Source organism: Bos javanicus, chromosome 29, assembly GCF_032452875.1.
Source record: "Bos javanicus breed banteng chromosome 29, ARS-OSU_banteng_1.0, whole genome shotgun sequence".
Classification (NCBI taxonomy): Eukaryota; Metazoa; Chordata; class Mammalia; order Artiodactyla; family Bovidae; genus Bos; species Bos javanicus.
In genome coordinates, this window is record NC_083896.1 from 9,990,878 (window position 1) to 10,015,500 (window position 24,623).

The 24,623-nt window shown below is 44.0% G+C and overlaps 1 protein-coding gene across 11 annotated transcripts in view; it reads left to right on the forward strand.

The window, feature by feature from the left end:
* Positions 1–24,623, forward strand: part of SYTL2 (synaptotagmin like 2) — a 122,121-nt gene that overhangs the window by 52,070 nt on the left and 45,428 nt on the right. For all 11 annotated transcript variants that reach the window (XM_061406069.1, XM_061406074.1, XM_061406072.1 and 8 more), the window contains 3 exons: positions 2,035–2,528; positions 17,027–17,178; positions 19,447–19,582. In XM_061406069.1, the coding sequence (XP_061262053.1) occupies positions 2,428–2,528; positions 17,027–17,178; positions 19,447–19,582 (389 nt within the window). In that variant the 5' untranslated portion in view covers positions 2,035–2,427. The remainder of the gene's footprint in view (positions 1–2,034; positions 2,529–17,026; positions 17,179–19,446; positions 19,583–24,623) is intronic.

A 24,623-nucleotide genomic window follows, 5' to 3' on the forward strand; every position in this document is an offset into this window, starting at 1 on the left:
TTCCTGGGTCGGGAAGATCCCCTGGAGAAGGATATGGCTACCCACTCCAGTGTTCTTGCCTGGGAGATTCCATGGACCAAGGAACCTGGTAGGCTACAGTTCATGGGGTCTCAAAGAGTCAGAGCAACTAAACAGTAACGACAACAATCGAATGTACTACAGCATTTAGCTCATTTAGCTCCAGCTGTGGGAATGCGGGAAGGCTTCTTGGAGACAGTAACTTTCATCTTGAAGGATAAGTCCTTTTTGAGACAATTAAGCAGGCAGTAATATATGGAATTTTGTAGTATCGCACACACACACACACACATGTATATATTTATTTATATATGCACAAGTAGTAATATATGCACCAGAGAATCCTGGTGTGCTGCAGTCTGTAGGGCTGCAGAGTCAGATGTGACTTAGCAACTCAACAGCGACAACAAATACATGGGAGTGCATGCTGATTTAAAAAGTGAATGTGAAATGTTATCTTAAAATTCGCGTAGTTACTGTGGGCAGTATGTCAAGAGCTACAGGAAGGTAAAAATAAAGATCACCAGAGTGCGTGCCTTCGAAGTCCCAACTTCATCAGGGAGATCAGAAAAATACAAAAAAGAAAAGGAAAACATGTAACCAGTACATTCTTGCCAGCTGAATGGAACAAAAGTGTGAACTCAGAAAGGAAGTTAGAGTATATTTTTAGCAGCTACTCTTGGTACAGGATGCAAGATATGCACTGCTTTCTAGCCATTATTTCATTTAATCCTGGCAATCCTTGAAGGATGTCCTAATGAGAATCCTGAGCCTCGGAGTGGTTAGGTAACTTGCTTCATGTTTTGTAGTTAGACAGTTGTAGTGGGAGTACTTCCTTGTAGATCTCTTTTGCCAAAGAGCAAAGAGTTTATTCATAGATGTATTCATAGACGTTACTACGTTACAGTACACACTGTCTTTTATTGAGTAGGGCTGCTTTAAAATGTAGTAAACCCTTTTTTTTTTTAGTGTCTACTATATATGCAGTACTCTGCTTGTTAAAGGACCCCAGTCCTGGAGTAGTTCCTCAAGTCTAGCCTGGCTATGGCATTCTGTAGGTCTCACCTTGTTCTCATAGGTTCAAAAACCTTTTTTTTTTTTTTTTAAGTCTTTATTGAGTTCTGTTATAATACTGCTTCTGTCTTAATGTTTTGGTTTTCTGGCCATGAGGCATGTTGGATCTTAGCTCTCCAATCAGGGATCAAACCCACATCCCCAACACTGGACAGTGAAGTCTCAACCGTTGGACCACCGGGGATGTCCTTGCTCATGGGCTTAAAATGCCTTGAAGAAAATAGGATTCTTGCCTACGTTTCTATGCAGAAATGCTCACTTTGAATGGTGAGGTGTTTTGAAATCCTGCCTCTTTTTTTCCCCCAGATTATATACGCACAGTCAGTGTTCTTTCTGCTGGGAAATGAAGGGAGACAGCTTGGTGAGTTGCTCCAGGTCCAGCAAAAGTTAGAGGTGGGACTAAGTGGAAAATAACTGTTTTCACTATGGTGCAAACTACTCTATCTGATAATAATTCTTCCATCATCTTGGAGCACAGATGCACGTTAGTGGAACATCCCTGTGCATGAAGAAGGGGGCATTTGTGAATTTTTATTTCTAGTTTCCTACCAGTAATCACTTGACAACTGGAATAAGGTCTTCCTGGTCTTCCTGATCTTTAGTGTGACCTTTCAGCCTAGCCTCTCATGCGTTTGCGGAGAGAACCACCATCTTTCTGCAACCATCCCTTCCCTCTGTGGATCGTTAAACATTGACAGGCATTTTTGTGCACGCTCCATCTCGGCGGTCTAGAATTGAGTTGAAGCACGTTTCATGACCCTTTTCTATTTGCTCAAGAAGCTGGCAGAACTGGTTTCCCTGATCTCGGAGACCATCTCACATGGTCACTTTCCCCCCCCAGACATGTTTGAAATCTTCTAATAATGAGCAATGCTCATTATTGTTAATAATGAGAACTGCTGCCTGTCGCTATCTGGTATTTACCATCTCACGATTCCCCAGGCAGGTGACGCTCAGATCCTGTGGCTGCTCATCGAGTTGATGTCGGACGGAAGGGGAATAAACTGTCTCAGACTGGTCCAGCGAGGGGACGTGAGTGGGAATGCCGCAGCAGGAACAAGTGACCTGTCTGGCTGAGAATCCAGCATCCTGAGTGCTTCCTCTTGACATCACCCTCCAGACCACTACTGCCTCGAGGGAAAGGGCGCTTAGGATTTTGCTATCAGCCACCTAAAACTTTTGCCTAGCCGAGAGAAGACTTTTGCTGCAGAACTGAACAAGATACTATTCCACTGCACTTTTTTATCCTTTGATCATCCTGGCTACGGTGACTTGTTCGGCTTGGGGAATTTGAGGCTGTGTTTTTTCCTGTCATTTTTGTGAACACTTTTCAAAATGATCGACTTAAGCTTCCTGACGGAGGAGGAGCAGGAGGCCATCATGAAGGTTCTGCAGCGAGACGCCGCCCTGAAGAGGGCTGAAGAGGAGAGAGTCAGGTAGGAGGCTGGCCCTTCGCTGGGGGGAGGAGGGCAGTCTGTAAGAGGACGAGAAATTTTGTTCCTCTCAGCTGTAAGTGGTGGCTCTGACTTGGAGCCTGACTTACGGGTTCCAATTTCAGGTGTATTTCCTGGACAGAACTTTCTCCTCCTTGGTATCTCTCATCCCATAGGACTCATGCCAGAAATAGTCTTGATTAAAAACCTAACTAAATGCCGTTAACTTATCAAACACTGGATTAAAAATGAAGTACTCTATACAAACATATGCATACATCTACACTCCCCATATATATGTATAATGTATACACACACACACAAACACACACGTATTTACTTTTTTTTTTTTTTTTACTGAATCTACTTCTTTAAAAGTGGATCATGTACTAAATTAGGAAAAAATTTTAAGTTTCTAAAGTGTTACGAACAGAGAAGTAGCTCACATTTTTGCATATTTTCATACATGCTTGAAATGATTTCAACAGCAAGTTGAAATTGGTTCTGACTGAGCCAGTTTTTTATTTGTGTCCCTCGAGAAAGTGTGACGCTGTTCTTGTTGGGAGGAACTCAAACCAAATGTTCCACATCAACAGTCCCACCACTTTTACCTCCTGTGGGGTAGAGGAGCATGAGGTCAGAGGGCTTGAGTCCAGGCCCTGCCATCTCTCGCCTTCGTCATCTGGGTTTTGAAGGCAGTGAAAGGCTTCCTGAATGTAAGTTAGTCGTATTCATGACATAACCCCCATCCCAGGAATTATCCAAGAGGAGCATCAGCCATCTTCTTACCTCTTGGGACACCATGATCATAAACAATGGACTTATTTGTATCCATATTTAATTTATTTTTTTTTAGTTGACCCTCATTTGAACATGGACGCTTTGTAAAAGAACATGCTGAAGTTCCCTTTAAGGATTCCAGTGTGTCTGATTATGGCTGCTCATCATAATTCATGTTAAACAGTGTGGAACAGATTGCAAGGGGCTTATATGCCCATTATTTCCTCTGAGCTCACAACACTTATGTAGTTGGGGTGCAGGGTGGTTTGTAATTACACCAACCTGATGTGTGAGGAAATTGACCTTGAGACAGGTCAAGTGACTCACCCAGGCTCAGGCAATCCATAGATGTCAGAAGTGAGAATTAAATCCTGGCCTGCAGGTACTCATTCACTCAGTCTACCATCCCTTCCTGAGAAAACTGCAGCAGACAGGACATCCTGGGAGCCAGCCATGACGAGGTGGGTGGCTGCCATGGACACTGAGCTGTGACTGTGACAGGAGACGGCTGTAGGTGGTGGAGATCGTGAGAATGCGGTTCCTTACTTGTCATGTTCCTTCCTCCAAGTTGCTGCTCCCCACTCTCAGCAAGTGGGGCGCCTCAAACTGTGTCCCCTGGAGAGCTGGGAATTACACCAATCAGCCGTCGAGGTATCTTGGTAGCATTCATCCTTTACCAGTCACAGTACATGAATGTCATCCTCTTATGATCCTCCCAGCAGCCCTGAGATTTGGCAGGGCAAGACTGTTAGACCCATTTTAGAAATGCTGCTGTGGGGGAGCAGCACAGAGGGAAAATTAGTAGGTTTTCAAGCATGGGGGGAATGGGAATTCCTTTAGTCTCTCAGAAGACTAGATGGAGAGACTGGGAGGGAAAGCAGTGTAGCTGAGGTTGCCCCAGGGCCCCATGCCTCTTCCTGCCTCGAGAAGAGGGAACTCTCAGTATTAGCAAGCTGCTATATTTGAATTCCTCCCCACTGTGGCGCTAATGGTAAAGAACCTGTCTGCCAATGCAGGAGACGAAACTCAAGAGATGTGGGTTTGATCCCTGGGTTGGGAAGATCCCCTGGAGGAGGGTGTGGCAACCCACTCCAGTATTCTTGCCTGGAGAATCCCGTGGAGACAGGAGCCTGGTGGGCTATAGTCCATGGGGTTGCACAGAGTCAGACACGACTGAACCGACTGAGCATGCACACACCGACAAGATTTTACGTGTGATTTGTAATTCTGCTTCCTCCATCTAGCCAGATTATGACGGCTAGAGGGAGGTTACCCTCCCTTCTATTTTAAACATAATTAATATTTTATTTTTTAAAAAAATATTTATTATTTGGCTGTGCTGGATCTTAGTCACAGCACATCGAATCTTTAGTTGCAGCTATAAACTCCTAGTTGCGGCATGTGGGATCTGGTTCCCTGACCAGGGATCTGACCTAGATCCCCTGCTTGGTTGTGCAGGATGTTAGCCCCTGGACCACCAGGGAAGTCCCCCTCCCTTCTATCTTTACCTGGCCTTTGGGATTCCAGGCTATTGGGTCTTCCTTGTAGTTCTCTGATTCTGTATGAGTGGAGGTATTTCTCAGGCATCTCCAGTAAGAGCTGAAAATGTCCTTAAAAATTCCACGTTCTGCCTGAAAGTGAGCCTGGTGAGGGGTGGGAGTGTGTAGCCACTGGCACCAGCAAGTCTACAGCCACAGCAGGAAGGCTGTGGGTCCTCTTGCAGAGGTGACCTTGCAGAATCTCCTTCCACGCACTGTTTCTGAGGACATCTATGAATCTGCCGCTGGTGCTGCCCTTGTTTCTTGCTTTTGTAAACTGATGGAAGATGGCTTGGGGTGGTAAAAATCTAGTGTGAGTCAGACCCTGTTTGCTGCTACCTTTCTGGGGTGTCAGTTGCTCAGTCGTGTCCAACTCTTTGGGACCCCATGGACTGTAGCCCACCAGGCTCCTCTGTCCTTGGGATTCTCCAGGCAAGAAAACTGGAGTGGGTTGCCATTCCCTTCTCCAGGAGATCTTCCAAACCTGTGGATCGAACCTAGGTCTCCTGCATTGCAGATGGACTCTTTACCGTCTAAGCCACCATTCTGGGGGCCTTCCTAGTTAGGCACCAAGCAGCTTGAGTGGACTTGGCCATGGGCGGGTCCAGGACTGAGTGCCAGGGGCCAGATGGGCAGCAGGCCCACACCCTGTGGGCACTGACAGAGGCCCAGCTCACCGCCTGCTCCACACAAGAGGAATGGCGCTCTCGAACCCTTTGCTTTAGCCCTGAAGGGACTTGGATGATTCTGAGGCTGTCTGCTTCTGAACTGATGGAACAAAATGCTGTTCCTTGGGCTTTTGCTTTTCAGTCCTGTTACCAGCCCCTAGCTGTTTGTCTTTGGTGCTTCTATCAGAGTTATAGCCTGACAGCTCTGGAAAGATTTTTGGGGTCCATATCAGTCACTTTACAGATAAAGCAGGAAAAACCCAGAGAGGAGAAGTGACTTACTCAGGGTCACACAGTCAGTCAGTGCCAAAGCTTTGATAAGAAAAGCTCTTGGTATCCTGGTTTGAGAAGAACAGTAAGGGCCCTTCAGTCAAAACTGATGTGATTTTAAATCCTCTCCTCACCACTAAATCAACTGTGGTTCATTTGGCAAGTTACTTGACCTCTCTGAGTCCTCAACTCAGAGACTGGGAATAACCATAGTATCAAACTCAAAGAATTATAGACAGATAAACAATTCTTTATCTTCTTAGCACATAGTATATGACTGATACATTTTAATTTCCTTATTCACCACTCCACCCATGCCTCTAAGGAAAAAAAAAGGACAGAATTCTCTGATTAGTGGTCTGATTCCTTAGAAGGAAATTACTCCTAAAGCTATCAACTATTTATTAATAAAATAGTGGAGTCTAATTGAGCACTCATTAAGTATAGGAAACCTCTGGACTAATGAAAGGGATTTTAGGGTAATTGAAACATTACCAGCCTACCAGTCCCAGCTCTCAAGGTATTTACCATTTATCGGATTATCAATTACAAATTTAAAACCTCAACCTTGTTTCCCTAACATGATTTTGCAATGCCCCAGTTCTCCTCCAAGTTGGTAAGTGACTTTAGAGACATAATTTAGATAATTCTATTCTTAGCCTAAGCAAAACACCATTAGAAAGGCAAATCAGCCACTGAAATTCAGAGTGCTATTTCAAATGCTGGTTCCTTATGGACCTTGGCGGTGAGGACATTACTAATGGACTACAGCACTTCTGCCCGCTAGGAGCAGACATTGCCTCGGAGTCCTTTTCAGTATGGCTGTGGAGGAGAGTTGCATTTAAACTGAAATCTGTCTGCCATTCCTCATTTATCCAGGAATGCTTTGGCTTGTTCACATCCAAGCTCTTTCAAGACCCTTTGGAGATGATTTATCCTATAGGTTACCTCCCATCCAAATTTCAGGGCTTCCCAGGTGGCACCAGTGGTAAAAGAACTCGCCTGCCAATGCAGGAGACATTAGAGATGCGGGTTTGATCCCTGGGTCAGGAAGATCCCCTGGAAGAGGGCATGGCAACCCCCACTCCAATATTCTTGCCTGGAGAATCCCATGGATGGAGGAACCTGCTGGGCTACAGCCCAGGGGGTCTCAAAGAGTCGGGCACGAGTTGGCGACTCAACAACAACAACCTCCAGATTTCATGGATGAGAAAGTGTCGTACAGAAGTGTCCGGTTCCCAAATCACTCAACCTGTTAATGGTAGAAGGTGGATTTGAACCCAAGGGAATATCCACTGTGGTGTCTCTGGAGTTGAGTGAGAAGACAGCAATTCCGGGTCACTGCAGCGCCCCCTACCTGTAGCCACAAGCGCTACATGTAGAGCCACCATGCCTCTCTACCCAGCCTGCTCTCCTCACTGCCGGCTGCAGACATTTCACAAAGCAGCAGGGCAGCAGACATCAGCATGGATTCTTTTTCTCTCTCCTGGCTGCCTCCTCCCTCTCTGTCCTCTTTTTTTTTAAGAAACACCACCACACATGCATAGATATAATTTTGGTCTTTTATGGTTTGAAAATGACACACTCTAGAGGTGGTGTTTCCTGTGCTTTGCGTCACACTGCCAACAGGAAATCATTGCCCCTGGGTGTCTTTACACCACCAGCACTGTGCCCCCCACCCCATAAACACACAACCACATCTAGGGTGACGGGTGTTCTTACAGTAGATACCATCTCAACCGCGACCACATCTTGTGATCCTCAGCTGCTGCCTTAAGCCCTAGTTTCTTTGAAATGAAGGCAGTTGTCATTGAAGAACTGCCTTTCAGCACTTCTCATGGTGTTTTCTGTCAAAGCAAAGGGGAAAGGAACCATTTGTCCAGGATTGACATTGTACACAGTGTCACATTTTCCCCCTTGATCCCTGCATCAGTGTAGCCGAACCCACTCAACAAGGAGGAAATGGGCGTGGGGGGGTGAGGTTAAGTGCCCTGTAAGAGTGAAACCTTGCTCTTCCAACTACAAACCTGTGTTTCCCACACAATGTGCTGCCTCACAGCAGACTGTGGGGACCTGCAATGTATCCACAACGTGAGTGATGCACGTTTTGTCTAATTTTCCACTGTAATGAGCTTTTGCAGTTTATTTTATTTTCACATGTGTTTGTTTTCAGATTCTCTATCAAGGGTTGAATTCCTTCATAGAAAGAGTGAAGTGTGATAGCCACCTTAGAAACCGTAACCACGTTTGGCTGTCCCCGGCAGGGTGGGAAAGCAGTAGAAAGAATGTGGGTGAGGAGGCAGGCTGGCTTCTGGTCCTGGCTCTGTGTGACCTTGGGCAAACCTCCTAACCTCTCTGGGTTTCAATTCATCCCTGAAGTGAGGCCATTTTTAACTATCCAAGGTCCATTCCAGCTCTCATATTCAAAACAAACATGCAAGAGTACTTTCAGATCACCTAGTCTAACCCTCTTGCCCAGAATATGCTGAGGGGTTAAAAAGTACTATCTACCCTGGAGAAGGAAATGGCAACTCACTCCAGTATTCTTGCCTGGAGAATCCCATAGACAGAGGAGCCTGGCAGGCTACAGTCCATGGGGTCGCAAGAGTCGGACATGACTTAGAGCACTGTCTCACCCCAGAGATCCTGCCACATATACCACAAAAACCAAACATCCCCCAATGACCTTGGCCCCAGTGTTCCAATCACTCCCAGGTGGGAATTCAGGCACATGTCCACAGAGGTCACAGACAACATACATACGGTTCTGTTATGTCCCATATATTACCCTTTCATGTCCCAAGGAAGACGTTTTCTCTTAGAGATTTTCATTTAGTGTATCTTTAAAAAATCTTGTGTTAAACTTGCCTCCATCTTTTTCTTGGGTAAGGACAACCCAGAAATGGCCCTTTTGTGTCTGTGACGTTGCCATTCACAGCTTTCTTGATAGGCCTAGTACAATCTTGAGAACAGGGTTGCTGTATGCTGAATGTCAGACGGTAGCTCTTAGCTCTGCCTATCTTAGGGAGTTATGCTGTGCATTTTTTATTGGTGTACCATGTTTGATTTGTCCCTAATACCTTTGAAGTTTTTCTTAGAAATGAATAATGCAACATGAACTTATTAAAATACATTTTAAGCCTTAAAAAAAAAAAGGACTATCTAGGGAATCAAGCGGTCAGCCTCTCTGGCCAGTCTGCTGATTCTCAGTATCCACAGCTGATCAGATAACATCATCCAGGTTCTGCCTATGATGCTAGACCTTTGCTTCCTCATGACGAATAGCTAGAATCTGGGGTGTGCTGTGTAAGTACAAGGAAGAAAGCTGTTTGAACCCGGGATGAAGGGTGCCACTGTTCAGGCTTTTCTGTGGAAGTGCTCACGTTCTTTCTGCACCACGGCAGTTGGCATTGGCAGTTAGACTGGCTGTAGACTATTTTATGTACAGTTCCAAGCATATGCCTTGTATGCAATAGGGAATCAATGAACTAGTGGGTAAGCAAATGAACAGATAAGGCCTTTAACATACAGAGGAGGCAAGATGGCTGTCTTCTGCAATTGACTGAGTTCTTTGGGCATCATAGTAAACCTGTAAGGATTAAACGAGATAATGCATGTTAAGTGCCATGCATGAAGCCCAGTATAAAACACATGCTTAGTGTATATTAGCTGATGGATTGGGGGCATGACCAGGACAGTGTCTTCTCTAGGCTGAGTATTCTGCTTTCGCTTTGCCCAGCAGACCGTGGGTATTTATTGAGCATCTTCTCTGTCCTCAGCTCTCTACTAAGTATAACGTGCAAGTGGAGAGGATGGTAAAAAGCGTGAGGGCCAAGAAACTTACCCTTTTTCCCATTTCAGCTAAATGGTACAACTAGAGAATCAAATGCTAATTTGTTGGTACAATTCAAGTTCCAGAAAAATGAGAGGTCAATGTAGGTTGGTAAAAAATATTTTTTATTTTAATTTTTAAAACTTATAGTTAATTTACAATATTATGTGTTTCCTATTAGTACTGCATTGGGATTCAGTATTTTTGTAGATTATATGTCTTTAAAAGTTATTGCAAGATAACAGCTGTAATTCCCGGTGCTATACAATATATCCATGTTGCTTATCTATTTTATACATAGTAGTTTGTATTTCTTAATCTGGTACCCCTATTTTGCCCTTCCTCCATTCCTTTTCCCCTTTATTATCCATTAGTTTGTTTTCTATATCCCCGAGTCTGTTCTTGTTTTGCATACACATCATTTGTATTATTTTTTGTTGTTACTGTTCAGTTGCTCAGTCGTGTCTGACTCTTTGTGACCCCATGGACTACAGCAAGCCAGGCTTCCCTGTCCTTCACTATCTCCCTGAGTTTGCTCAAACTCATGTCCATTGAGTTAGGGATGCCATTCAAACATTTCATCCTCTGTCACGCCTTGCCCTCAGTCTTTCCCAGCATCAGGGTCTTTTCCAGGAGTCGGCTCTTCCCATCAGGTTGCCAGAGTATTGAAGCTTCAGCTTCAGCATCAGTCCTTCCAATGAATATTCAGGGTTGATTTCCTTTAGGACTGACTGGTTTGATCTCCTTGCTGTCCAAGGGACTCTCTAAAGTCTTCTCCAGCAACACAGTTTGAAAGCATCAATTGTTTGGCTTTCAGCTTTCTTTATGGTCCAACTCTCACATCTGTACACAACTACTGGAAAAACCATAGCTTTGACTCTAAGGACCTTTGTCAGCAAAGTGTTGTCTCTGCTTTTTAATACGCTGCCTAGGTTTGTCATAGCTTTTCTTCCAAGGAGCAAGCGTCTTTTAATTTCATAGCTGCAGTCACCATCTGTGGTGATTTTGGAGCCCAAGAAAATAAAATCTGCCACTGCTTCCACTTTTTCCCCTTCTATTTGCCATGAAGTGATGGGACCAGATGCCATGATCTTAGTTCTTTGAATGTTGAGTTTTAAGCCAGCTTTTTCACTCTCTTCTTTCACCCTCATTAGTTCCTCTTCACTTCTACCTTTAGAGTGGTATCATCTGCATATCTGAGGTTGTTGAGATTTCTCCCAGCAGTCTTGAAGAATCCAGCTTGTGATTCATCCAGCCCAGCATTTTGCATGATATACTTTGCATGGAAGTTAAATAAGAAGGGTAACAATATATAACCTTGATGTACTCCTTTCCCAATTTTGAACCAGTCTGTTGTTCCCTGTCTGGTTCCAACTGTTTCTTCTTGACCTGCATATAGGTTTCTCAGGAGACAGGTAAGGTAGTCTGGAATTCCCATCTCTTTAAGAATTTTCCAGTTTGTTGTGATCCACACCGTCAAAGGCTTTAGCATAGTCAATGAAGGAGAAGCAGATGTTTTTCTGGAACTCCCTTGCTTTCTCTGTGATCCAATGGATGTTGGCAATTTGATCTCTGGTTCCTCTGCCTCTTCTAAACCCAGCTTGTACATCTGGAAATTCTCAGTTCATGTACTGTGAAGCCTAGCTTGAAAAATTTTGAGTGTTACACTGCTAGTGTGTGGAATGAGCACATTCCCCAAGTAAGTGACATCATACATGATTTGTCTTTCTGTCTGACTTATTTCACTACCCATAATATTCTCCAGGTGCTAAGAAGATTTTACCAGCCCCACCTAGGTGGTAGGTTTTTTTTATTCCTTTTTTGGTCATGCTGTGCAGCCTGCGGGATCTTCGTTCCTAAATGAGAGATCACACCTGCGCCTCCTGCAGTGGAAACACTGAGTCTTAACACTGGGCCACCAGGGAAGTCCCTGATGGTGGGATTTCTTTTGTAATCTACATCTCTACAGAACTTAGGCTTTGGTGTCTTGTCTTGGAATATAAAATATTCCAAATGGCTAAGATAGAAAAAGAGATTGAGATAAATCCACGCACATATGGACACCTTATCTTTGACAAAGGAGGCAAGAATATACAATGGATTAAAGACAATCTCTTTAACAAGTGGTGCTGGGAAATCTGGTCAACCACTTGTAAAAGAATGAAACTAGACCACTTTCTAACACCATACACAAAAATAAACTCAAAATGGATTAAAGATCTAAACATAAGACCAGAAACGATAAAACTCCTAGAGGAGAACATAGGCAAAACACTCTCCGACATATATCACAGCAGGATCCTCTATGACCCACCTCCCAGAATATTGGAAATAAAAGCAAAAATAAACAAATGGGACCTAATTAACCTTAAAAGCTTCTGCACATCAAAGGAAACTATTAGCAAGGTGAAAAGACAGCCTTCAGAATGGGAGAAAATAATAGCAAATGAAGCAACCGACAAACAACTAATCTCAAAAATATACAAGCAACTCCTACAGCTCAACTCCAGAAAAATAAACGACCCAATCAAAAAATGGGCCAAAGAACTAAATAGACATTTCTCCAAAGAAGACATACAGATGGCTAACAAACACATGAAAAGATGCTCAACATCACTCATTATCAGAGAAATGCAAATCAAAACCACTATGAGGTACCATTTCACACCAGTCAGAATGGCTGCCATCCAAAAGTCTACAAATAATAAATGCTGGAGAGGGTGTGGAGAAAAGGGAACCCTCTTACACTGTTGGTGGGAATGCAAACTAGTACAGCCACTATGGAGAACAGTGTGGAGATTCCTTAAAAAACTGGAAATAGAACTGCCTTATGATCCAGCATCCCACTGCTGGGCATACACACTGAGGAAACCAGAAGGGAAAGAGACACGTGTACCCCAATGTTCATCGCAGCACTGTTTATAATAGCCAGGACATGGAAGCAACCTAGATGTCCATCAGCAGATGAATGGATAAGAAAGCTGTGGTACATATACACAATGGAGTATTCCTCAGCCATTAAAAAGAATACATTTGAATCAGTTCTAATGAGGTGGATGAAACTGGAGCCTATCATACAGAGTGAAGTAAGCCAGAAGGAAAAACATAAATACAGTATACTAACGCATATATATGGAATTTAGAAAGATGGTAACAATAACCCGGTGTACGAGACAGCAAAAGAGACACTGATGTATAGAACAGTCTTATGGACTCTGGGAGAGGGAGAGGGTGGGAAGATTTGGGAGAATGGCATTGAAACATGTAAAATATCATGTAAGAAACGAGTTGCCAGTCCAGGTTCGATGCACGATACTGGATGCTTGGGGCTACTGCACTGGGACGACCCAGAGGGATGGTATGGGGAGGGAGGAGGGAGGAGGGTTCAGGATGGGGAACACATGTATACCTGTGGCGGATTCATTTTGATATTTGGCAAAACTAATACAATTATGTAAAGTTTAAAAATAAAATAAAATTAGAAAAAAAAAGAAAAAGAGATTGATTAACTCTGGCACTGATTATCATGATAGGAAATATATAAATCGCACTTAGTGCTTTTGAAAGTATTTCCTATTTTTTTGCCACTTTAAAAGAGATGAACCAGAAACCCTGCCTGAGTTCTTTACTGTAATGGCCTTACTGGGAGCCTGACTCCCAGAGCACTGCAGGATTAGAAGGGCCAGAGGCTTGGAGACAGTCAGTTAGGCAGGAGCAGATCAAGCGTTACCTAATGATGCTTACAAAGTGCCTTTCAGTTGAACAACAAAAACAAGTAAATAAATAATCTCATAAAGGGAAATTGGGAGTTGTTACGCTCTGAGGGTTTGTGGTCTCCTTAGACAAGCTCATGGCCGATGTCAGATTTCCTTCTGCATTTTCCTAATCCTCCAAGAGATGAAGTGTCCTGCCTGAACTGGAGAAGGCACTGCCGTTGTGATGGAGCTTGGTTCACTCAAGCCCAGGAACAACAGGCTCTCATCTCTTATCCGACTCACACCAGGCTGGCTGCTGTGCATTTATGTGTTAACAAGTTATCCACTTAAGAGTTTCTAGGCATCAGTTCCGTGCCGGGCTCTATGCTAGGGGCTTTTGTTAGAAAGGTGATTAGGAGGTAGTTCTCGCTTTCAAGGGGTTAGCAGAGTTCGCAGGTCAGTATGTGAGATGGATGTGCAAACAGATAATTGGAACATGGCGCACTGAGCGCTGCCATGGAGAAGCTGTGGGAGCACGGAGAAGGGCCAGCCGCCCGGCGCCCTCGGGAGTCAGGGAAGCCTTCCCCGGTGAGGCGGTGCATAGATCTGAGGGATGAGGGGTCACGTGCTAGGCAGAAGTGAGAGAAAGACATCCCAAGAGAATTTACATTTACTGGTCTCTTACCAGGATCCAGGTACTGTTAGGTACTTCTAGGTAAATACTGCCTTTTGTCATCCAAAAGTCCTGCAGAGTACCTCTTATTTCCCCCTGTCTTTATAAACAAGGAGACTGAAGCTTAGAGGGGTACAGGAAGCTGCCAAAGATGGCATTTAAGCAGGGTCAGAACTGGAATTTGGACCCAATCTGGGAAGACGCCAAAGCCCAAAGTCTTTCTGCCACAACCTCCTGCCCTTAATGTCTGCAGAGGTCATGCACGAACAGTTTGGAGATCAGTGAGAAGTCAAGTGGGGAGCATGAGAGCAAGTGCTGGAAAACGAATCTGAAAAGATAGCCTGAAGCCAGGTGGTTGGGGGCCGCATGGGATATTCCTTCCCTCCAGAAGTGCTGTGTGAACACCCACTATTTTCCAGACATGAAGCAAAGATATATTGAGTACAGGCCCTGCCCCTAGGGGCTCACTGTCTAGTCACAGAGAGCTGGAAGGACTTCTCTTTTCTGGCATTGAACTTGAATGAGGTCCTTTTGGGAAGGGAAGGCAAAAGCTCCATCAGCAACCAGGGTGGATTTTTTGCTCTGCTGAAAATCTAGGCAATGATTCCACATGTCAGCAATATCATATAATATTTGTTTTTCTCTGTCTCACTTACTTCACTCAATATGACAGTCTCTAAGTCCATCCAGGCTCCTCTGTCCATGGATTTCCCAGGCAGGAATGCTGGACTGGGTTGCCATTTCCTTCTCCAGGGAATTTTCCGGACCCAGGGATCAAACCCACATCCCCTGCCCTGCAGGCAGATTCTTTTACCACAAAGTCATTTCACTCTTTTTTTTTTTTTTTTATGGCTGAATTAACACATCTTCTTTATCCATTCTTGTTGATGGACATTTAGGTTGCTTCTGTGTCCTGGCTGTTAAAAATATACACTTTACTATATATAAAAATAGATAACTAATAAGGACCTACTGTATAGCACAGGGAACTCTATACAATATCTGTAATAACCTATGTGGGAAAAGAACTTAAAAAAGTGGATATACATATATGTATAACTGAATAACTTTGCTGTACAGCAGAAGCTAACACAACATTTTAAATCAACTATATTCCAATAAAGATATTTGAAAAAAGAAAATCTGGGCAATGGGAAATCATTAGACACATTTCATAGGAACCACGACCTCTGGTGATTCAGAACCATGAAGTGAAGACACTGTCCCTGTTAGGATTTGGTGGTGGGCTGTCACTACAGCGTGTGTCTGAGGGTTGTGATCGGACATGTTGGTACAGGGTCACTTCTTTAAGTGGAGAGCAGAGACGTTTCCAGCAGAGAAACGTCCAGACTCTGTCTGGAAAGTGTCTCTTTAGGCATACTTCGGAGAGAGAAAACATACTTGCCAGAACCCTGGTGACTGCCCCTCCTGCCTTCCTCTTTCCCTGGTGAGCTTTTGTGCAGCTGTCACACACAGCCCTGCCACCGCCTTGGTGTGGCCCCCCTGCACATTCTCTGGCTAAAACACTTAGATTTGCTGCGTTAGGTAGTGCGTGTATTAGCTTGAATGACAATCATCAAACCCTGTTGGATTTTTGTAGCACAGAATCTTCCAAAGGCTTTTACTTTACTTTATTGTAAGTACAGCTCTGTGAACAAGAAAAGATAGATTTTTTTGACTCTCATTTTATTGACATGGGTAGAAAGATGAGGAGGTTATGAAACTTGTCATTGCAGAACAGTGTTTTTCCCTCTTCTGTAAAATGGGGGAAACTTTAGGAGGGTGGTACTTGGTTTGTTCTTTAGATTTTAGCTTTTCCGTGAGCGTCAATGACTGTGGAACCCTTAGAAGCAGTATCTGCACAAATGGAATTTACCCCTACCTGCACTCCCTACCCCACCTAAGTTTGATCTTCCCTGATCCCAGCCTGCCTTGTTGAATTCACTTTCCTGGAATTAAGAACCATGGACACATAGGCTTCCAGAAAAGTCTCTGATAAGTTCATTTCACTGAAATGGCAAGAACTGATGAGCTGATAACTTCCCCACCAGTTATCCACTCAGTGTTTATTAGGCGCCAGGCATACGCAGATGATAATGTACGTGCATTAGCTAACTTAATCCTCATAGAAATCTCACGAGGTGAGTTACTATCATTAACCCCCTTCCTTTTTAAAGATTTTTTAAGATGGACATTTTTAAAGTCTTTCTTGGATTTGTTACAGTATTGCAGATGTTTTAAGTTTTGCTTTTTTGGCCACTGAGGCTTGTGGGATCTTATTTCCCCAATTAGGGATCAGACTCGAACCCGCTTTGTTGGAAGGTGACGTCTTAACCACTAAACCATCAGGGAAATTCCTTAACCCCCTTTTTTTTTATGGGGTAATTATCTCCCTTTTTAAAAATTTATTTTATTTTTTCGTACAGTGAAATTATTTTTATGATACTGTAATTTTTTTCCACTTTATTTATTTGGAGGCTAATTACTTTACAATATTGTATTGGTTTTGTCATACATTGACATGAATCCGCCACGGGTGTACATGTGTTCCCCATCCCATCCCTCTGGGTCATCCCAGTTCACCAGCCCCGAGCACCCTGTATCATGCATCAAACCTGGACTGGTGATCTGTTTCACATATGATAATATACATGTTTCAATGCCATTCTCCCTTAACCCCTTTTTAAAAATAAGGAAACCAAGGCTTAGGGATGTGTAATATCCCCTCTTTCTCTTGGGTATTTGCATTTGAACAGTGAACACACAAGCCTGCAGCCGAAAAGTGAATTTGCTCTTGAGAAATCTCAGGCGTCATCTGGGTATCATGGCTTAAACCTTTGAATTTTTGAAAAATGTTGTCATTGGATCCTGTGACCTTTTAGTTAAAGCATACACTGGTGAGTCATCTGGGAGGTTTGTGGGATCTCTTAGAACATTGAGAGCTTCATTTTGGCCATATGCTTACAACTTCTTTGTGCAGTGTCACTGTGAACTCATTTACTTACTGTGGATTCATAAAAAAGTAAAGCGTTTTTCCTTTTGTAGACATTTGCCTGAAAAAGTTAAGGATGACCAGCAACTGAAGAATATGAGTGGCCAGTGGTTTTATGAAGCCAAGGCAAAAAGACACAGAGACAGAATCCACGGTGCAGATATTATCAGAGCATCCATGAGGAAGAAGAGGCCCCAGGTAGCAGGTAAGCTGATTGGGCTATTGCCTCTCAAGGCAACATTTGTTTGGGAGAAGTAGTCCTTGGGAGAAGGGAAGGGTGTCACCATCACTACTGAATCTGCGGAGGGAAATCATTTAGGGGTGTGCTTTGCATAATGTGTGGTCCTGTAGGTCAAAATCTTCTTGGGTTTGGATGGATGAAGTCAGGGTTAAGTGACTTAGTGTGGTAAAGAAGAACAAAGGAAGCCCTTTAGTTGCCATATTGACTTGAAGTAACATTGACAGTTGAGGCTTATAAGGGATCTGTGTGTGTGTGTGTGTGTGTGTGTGTGTGTGTGTGCATGCGCACGCTGTCATGTCTGACCCTTGGATGGTAGCCTACCAGGCTCCTCTGTCCATGGAATGTTTCAGGCAAGAATACTGGAGCAGGTTGCCATTTCCTACTCCAGGGAATCTTCCCAACCTTGGGGGATCAAATCTACATCTCTTGTGTCTCCTGCATGGGCAGGCAGATTTTTTTTTTTTTTTTTTTTTATCAGTGTATCACCTGGAAAGCTCTTATCAGGGATCTACCATCTCCTCTTTCTTTGGTTCTAACTAAAAATTCAGAACCTTTTCTCCTGAGTAGAGTAACAGGAAGAGATTGGCCTTCCTGCTCAATGACTGTGACACCTGGTACGTCTTTAAAAACCAAGTACATCATTTAAGGGACTGTAAAGACAGCATTTTGGAGGCTTCTTCAGAATTCTGTTGAATTCATTAAATATTTACCAGGTGCCTTCTCTCTAATCAACTCTGCACTAGTCAGTATAAACCTTTACCCCTGAGAACTAGCCCCTGTCTAGTTCTAACCTGTTCTCAATAAGGAAATTACCTCTTTGGCATCTAATATGTTACAGGCATTTCTTCCCTAATATTTCTAATTGTAGTAGCAATCTTATAAGGTAGGTATTATTATCCTCATTATATGTATGCAATATGTAAAACTCAGAAGTGAAGTAACTTGTCTAAGGTCATCAGCGGGCTATGAGCACTGCATAGCTCATCATAAGGAGTCAGCCCCCATCTATAAGGACTGTGGCTCTACATCAGAAGGGCTGAAATCCCAGCTCTGCCATGCACCCTCCCAAAACCACCCAGAACTTGAGAAATCTTGAAGGGTCCCGTGGGTTATACCGAGGGCTCCATTTTGCAGTTACAGAAACTAAACTTATGAGTAGAAAGACCTGTGAATGTATTTGGAAATTAGGAGTCCTTGGTGGCTCAGACAGTAAGGAATCTGCCTGCAATGCAGGAGACCTGGGTTCAATCCCTGGGTCAGGAAGATCACCTGGAAAAGGGCATGGCAACCCACTCCAGTGTTCTTGCCTGGAGAATCCCATGGACAGAGGAGCCAGGCGGGCTACAGTCCGTGGGGTGGCAGAGAGTCAAACACGATTGAAATGACTAAGCACATGTTGCTTCATCTTAATTCTTAACACTGATGGAAGTATTACTGGTGCTTACTGGCTATGTGGCCTTAGGCAAGTCTCTTGATCTCTTTGGTCTTCAATTTTGAAATCTGTAACCTTGGAAAATTTTTCCCTCCTCAGAGGATCATGCATGCAAGGGACTCAACACTTTGCCTCGAACTCAGTCATCACTCAGTTGATGCTAATTATCCAAGAGGTGCAGGTAGAGAGCAGTGGGTGTTCAGAGGCCAAAGAGATTATCTCCTGAAGAGGGATCACAGAGGTTTTAAGGGGGCTCTGGCATCTGAGCTAGCTTGTGAGACCTTGTAGAATTTGGCTGTGTAGAGACTGTGAGAGGAGGAGGCAGTGGAGAGGAACATTCCAGAATAGAAGCATTTGTTCCCTTTTGTATCCCAGAGCCCAGCCTTGAGTCGAGCCCATTGTAGCTGTTCAGTAAAGAGTTGGTAATGATGGTGTGTCTGTCCCAACAAGAACTTCCCTGCCCTGAGCATCCCCTGGCCATATGCAACAAGTCCTGACCCCAATTCAAGTCAGATTCACCTAGAGCAGTCGCAATTTTGCTTTAGTCGTGTCCGCACATTTAAAGGTGCGCCCATGCTCGCTGGAGACTCTACTTGTGGGCAACTAACAACATGACTCCTCTCATGGATGTATTGATAATTCTGATCTTAAGTACACAGACTCATTCGTGATGCCGGGGTGCTCAGGGAAGGCCTGACGTTCAGGTTCCAGCCTTCAGAGGTTAGAGCTGATATGAGAAGTTGTAGGTTGTGGAGAAGACAGATGGATAATATTCTTGCCTTTATTGTTTCCTGTTTCAGATGAGCAGAGTAAGGACAGAGCAAACAGGGCAAAGGAAAGCTGGGTGAATAACGTCCACAAGGATGCTTTCCTCCCCCCAGAGCTAACCGGTGTTGTAGAAGAGCCAGAAGAAGATGTAGCCCCAGCAAGCCCCAGGTGAGACCGAGCCCATGGGGAGAGCTGCTGCACGTGGGGTCCTGGCTAGGTCCTGCTGTGAGGCCAGCCAGGTCTCGTGGGTGTAGGGAGGAGGGCACGGATGAGAGCGTTCTGAGCCCTGATATGAACAAAGCCTGAGCGGTATTCTTTCTCAGCTTCCAGAATGTCTAACAAATCTGCATATTAAGTAAAATGTCAAGTGGTGATTTCTTCCCACCAACTAGAGCTGTTTTTTTTTTTTTAATTGTTATTTGTACTAAGGGTTTCTTCATAGAGTAAATGAAAATGTACTCCAAAATGAGTATTGGGGAGTAAGTCACTGAAGGAAAGAGATGAATGGGGGGGAATTTCCTGGTGATCCAGTGTTAGGACTTAGATATACTGCTGTGGGCCCAGGTCCCTTCCCTGGTCGGGGAACTAAGATCCCCACAAGCTGCACAAATGTGGCCAAAAAAAAGAAATCAGTGATGATCAAATTGTAACAGCCTGGTGCAATTGAAGAAATTTAAGCACTAAAACCAAGCAGATGGGAATTCCAATCCTGAATATGCCGTTTATTAGCATTTGACCATGGGCAAGTCATTTAATCTCCCTGAATCTCTTTCCCTAACTATAGATAGGAATCATACTGTATAAGAAACATTCTGATGAGAATTAGTACATAAAATACCTGGTACATGGTAGGTACTGAATAGATGGCTCTTAAGGATGCAGATTGTCCTCAATATTTCAGTCTTGCTTTTGTGCATTTTCCATTTATCTTATCACCTGACCAATCAAAACGCACATTTGTACATCCTTCCTATGAAATAGCTGATTATGAGGCTATGTTGCCACAAACTTTTTCAACCAAGATGATTTGTTTTTAGATATTTAAGGATCTTCCCATTGGTATCTGTCCATTGGGCGGTATAGTTGTTACTCTTTGGTTGAAGGACAATTACATTTTATTTCTAGCTCCTCAGTGAAGGCAATTGAATCAGAATCTCCAACTGTAGTTAAGTCAGTGAATTTGCTGGTGGGACAGTCACTGAGTCAGGGTCCAAGGCTGAGACACCTGGGAAATGGGGATGTTTTCAATATAATTTGTGGATGAGAGAGTGGGTCTATTCTATAGGCACCAACAGGCATTTGAGGGTCAAATATAAGTATTATGTTATATGGATAATGGAATACTATTAAGGTAATTGTTGTCTATCCATTTCCCTTTTAGAGAGGACTCGCTTTGTTTTCCTGGGTGGTAGGCAGCACCATATCCCCCCCGCCCCCACCTAGGATGATCTGTGATGTTCTCTCAAGACCCTGATGCTGGGAAAGATTGAAGGCAAAAGGAGAAGGGGGTGGCAGGGGATGAGAAGCTGCTTAGACGGCATCACCAACTCGATGGACATGAGTTTGAGCAAACTCCAGGAGATAGTGAAGGACTTCCTTTCCTTCTCCCAGGAATGCATTTCATCTTAAATGGCCTAAGGGACCAAGGTGCCATGGCCCTTAGAGCTTGACTGAGTTTTCTTATGACCACATGGCCTGGTGGGTACCCACCTTCCTTTCCCAATTTGAGGCTGTGAATAGTGTCCACATTTGTGTCTATGTTGTTGGTTACATTTCTTGGATGACCTCAGACACATCTTTAAGGTTTCATCTGTATGTACCTCGGGACCAAGCTGTCTCACCAGGGTGTTATGAGATGGAATGTAATGAGGTATGGGTACCACTTGGCATTTCTCAGGAAGAAAGAAAATTGGCAATTTGCAGGTGGCCTTATATTAGGTTGGCAATCCCTGATGGCTCAGATGGTAAAGAATCTGCCTGCAATGCAGGAGACCTGAGTTCAATCCCTGGGTCAGGAAGATCCCCTGGAGAAGGAAGGGGCAACCCACTCCAATATTTTTGCCTGGAGAGTTCCATGGACAGAGGAGCCTGGTGAGCTACAGTCCTGGGGTCACGAAGAGTCGAACACGACTGAGTGACTGACATATTATAATAACACAGATGAGGTAGGCCAAGAAGACAGGAATAAACGTGTTTGATGTGTCCGACATACTTTGCTCGTTACGTGGTGTGAGCGGTGATCATGCAGAACTGTAACAGGAGCTGTTATTGACTTCCTTCTCTCTGTGTCGGAAGCTCCTGCTTTACTCAGTGTCAGGTTCCAGCATGTTTCTCACCTATACTTTAACCTTTGGGAACTGGGTGTGGTAAGTATATTTTGGGGCCTGTACTTTTAGACTAAGTGAACTTCAATAGAATGACTCAATACCTGTCAATATTTTCTTAGTCAGGAGTCAGGGAACGTGAGGCAACCCTGACTGGGTATTGCAGTTTCTGAAGGAATTTTTTTTTTTTTTTCCTAATAAGCTCTGGGGCAAGAGTCCTTCTTCTGTTGTGGGCACAATTCTGAGCACTTCTGTTTGTGAGTAATTAACTCATCGTGGGTATTAAACGTGTATTCAAGCATGAGAAGCTACTTGCGTTCCTTTGGAACTGGTCTTTGCATCTGTAGCCTGAGGAGGCAGAGAGGGCTCTGATGAACAGAGGGGGAGCAGGGGATGAGGTTCTCTTTCGAGCAGCAAAGAAAACTCCAAGTGCGCTCAGCTCTAGTCCTGGCTGCTGGGTAGTACTGGCACAAATGGTGGTGAAGGACTGGTGTTAGGGATTTAAGTGTTTTCTTTCTAGTTATCACAGATTGAGCCCTTTAATAAAACATAATAAAAATGAATACTCGAAAAGTGAAATACAGATAACAACTAGGGCATGCAAAACATAAGCCCACTGAGGGATGTACTGTGGTGTCTCAGCAAATTGCTGTAACTGATTCTAAGTGCACACTCTTGATGTCTGCTCAGTTCAGTCGCTCAGTCGTATCCGACTCTTTGCGACCCCATGAATCGCAGCACGCCAGGCCTCCCTGTCCATCACCAACTCCTGGAGTTCACTCAAACTCATGTCCATGGAGTCGGTGATGCCATCCAGCCATCTCATCCTCTGTCGTCCCCTTCTCCTCCTGCCCCCAATCCCTCCCAGCATCAAAGTCTTTTCCAGTGAGTCAACTCTTCGCATGAGGTGGCCAAAGTACTGGAGTTTCAGCTTCAGCATCATTCCTTCCAATGAACACCAAGGACTGATCTCCTTCAGAATGGACTGGTTGGATCTCCTTGCAGTCCAAGGGACTCTCAAGAGTCTTCTCCAACACCACAGTTCAAAAGCATCAATTCTTTGGCGCTCAGCTTTCTTCATAGTCCAACTCACACATCCATACATGACTACAGGAAAAACCATAGCCTTGACTAGACAGACCCTTGTTGGCAAAGTAATGTCTCTGCTTTTCAATATGCTATCTAGGTTGGTCACAACTTTCCTTCCAAGGAGTAAGCATCTTTTAATTTCATGGCTGCAGTCACCATCTGCAGTGATTTTGGAGCCCAAAAAATAAAGTCTGACACTGTTTCCACTGTTTCCCCATCTATTTCCCATGAAGTGATGGGGATGCCATGATCTTAGTTTTCTGAACATTGAGCTTTAAGTCAACTTTTTCACTCTCCTCTTTCACTTTCATCAAGAGGCTTTTTAGTTCCTCTTCACTTTCTGCCATAAGGGTGGTGTCATCTGCATATCTGAGGTTATTGATATTTCTCCCGGCAATCTTGATTCCAGCTTGTGCTTCTTTCAGCCCAGTGTTTCTCATGATGTACTCTGCATAGAAGTTAAATAAGCAGGGTGACAATATACAGCCTTGACGTACCTGTTGTAAACCAGTAACACACAGTTCACATACTGGCACTGGTACAATGGTCTGCAGTTTGATAGCACAATGTGTCTCTCCCCCCAAATAATTGTGGGACAGACACACAATAATCCCCCGGACATGGCTGAGCCTTGATGGGCAGCAGAGGATGAAAATGTAAGAAATTTCATGTGCATCAGATCCTGCCTCCCCAACAAGGAATAATGTGTGTTTCCTGGTTATAGAGGTAGGCCTGCTCTGGGATGAGAAGCCCCTCCTTTATTATTTGAGATGACATGTTCTATGAAAAAAGGTTTGGATGCTTAGGGAGTCACAGAGAGTCTAGTAGCCCCTCGACTGACCAGGGCCTTATGTGGCCCCACCCTTAGTGCTAGTTTGGTCTGAAGGAGCCCAGAAGTGGACTGACCTTTTTAGTTTCCCTCTGTCTCTCCAATCTCTTCCCCTAAGACTACCTCTCTGAGGATTGGTCCCTCTGGTAGCTTATATCATCTTGGCTGAGAGTAAAAAGTGAGAGTGTTAGCTGCTGAGTTGTGTCCAACTCTTTGAGACTGCATGGACTCTAGCCTGCCAGACTCCCCTGTCCATGGAATTCTTTAGGCAAGAATGCTGGAGTGGGTATGTGGCCACAAACAGGGTCAGCCCAGAGCTCTAAAAAAAAAGAAAAACAAAAGCAAGAGTTTCTCAAGTGTGTTCTAAGCTTCCCAACTCTTTTCTTCTCCTGGTTTTCCTCCCACACTCTTTGCCATCCCACATCCTTCAGTTCCCTTGTGGCTTCCTCCTTTCCCCCTGGAAAGGCTCTACCATGCATTCTACCCTAAGGCTTAAATTTTTAATAACTTAAGCCAGTGTGAATGAAAGTTTTGAGCTTCTTTCCTTTTCTTGGTTGTTTCTAAAAGCTTAAAGAACTACTCTGAGAATGTATCCTGATAAGGTTCAGAACCTTCAGCCACAGAAAGCAAGTTCCTAGGTACAAAGGAGGTTACATTAGAGGCAGAGGGCGTCACACGAAGGACGTGGTAGCCTACTCTGCCTACATATAAACCGGCCCTAGTAACAGATGACAGTCAGTAATAAGCCAATGACTGCTACTGTTGGGGCAGAAGTCACAGGGAGCACTGTGTGCCAGCCTGAGCCACAGGCAGAAGAAATAGGAAGCCAGATGAAAGGCCATCTAAGAGTGAGATGCAGAGAAAAATAGGACAAAGAGAAATAGTTATGGATAGTGAGGATAGAGCCATTAATCCATAGGTTGGCTTGGTTTACTTTTAGGATATTTCTTGGAAATAAAGTGTTTAA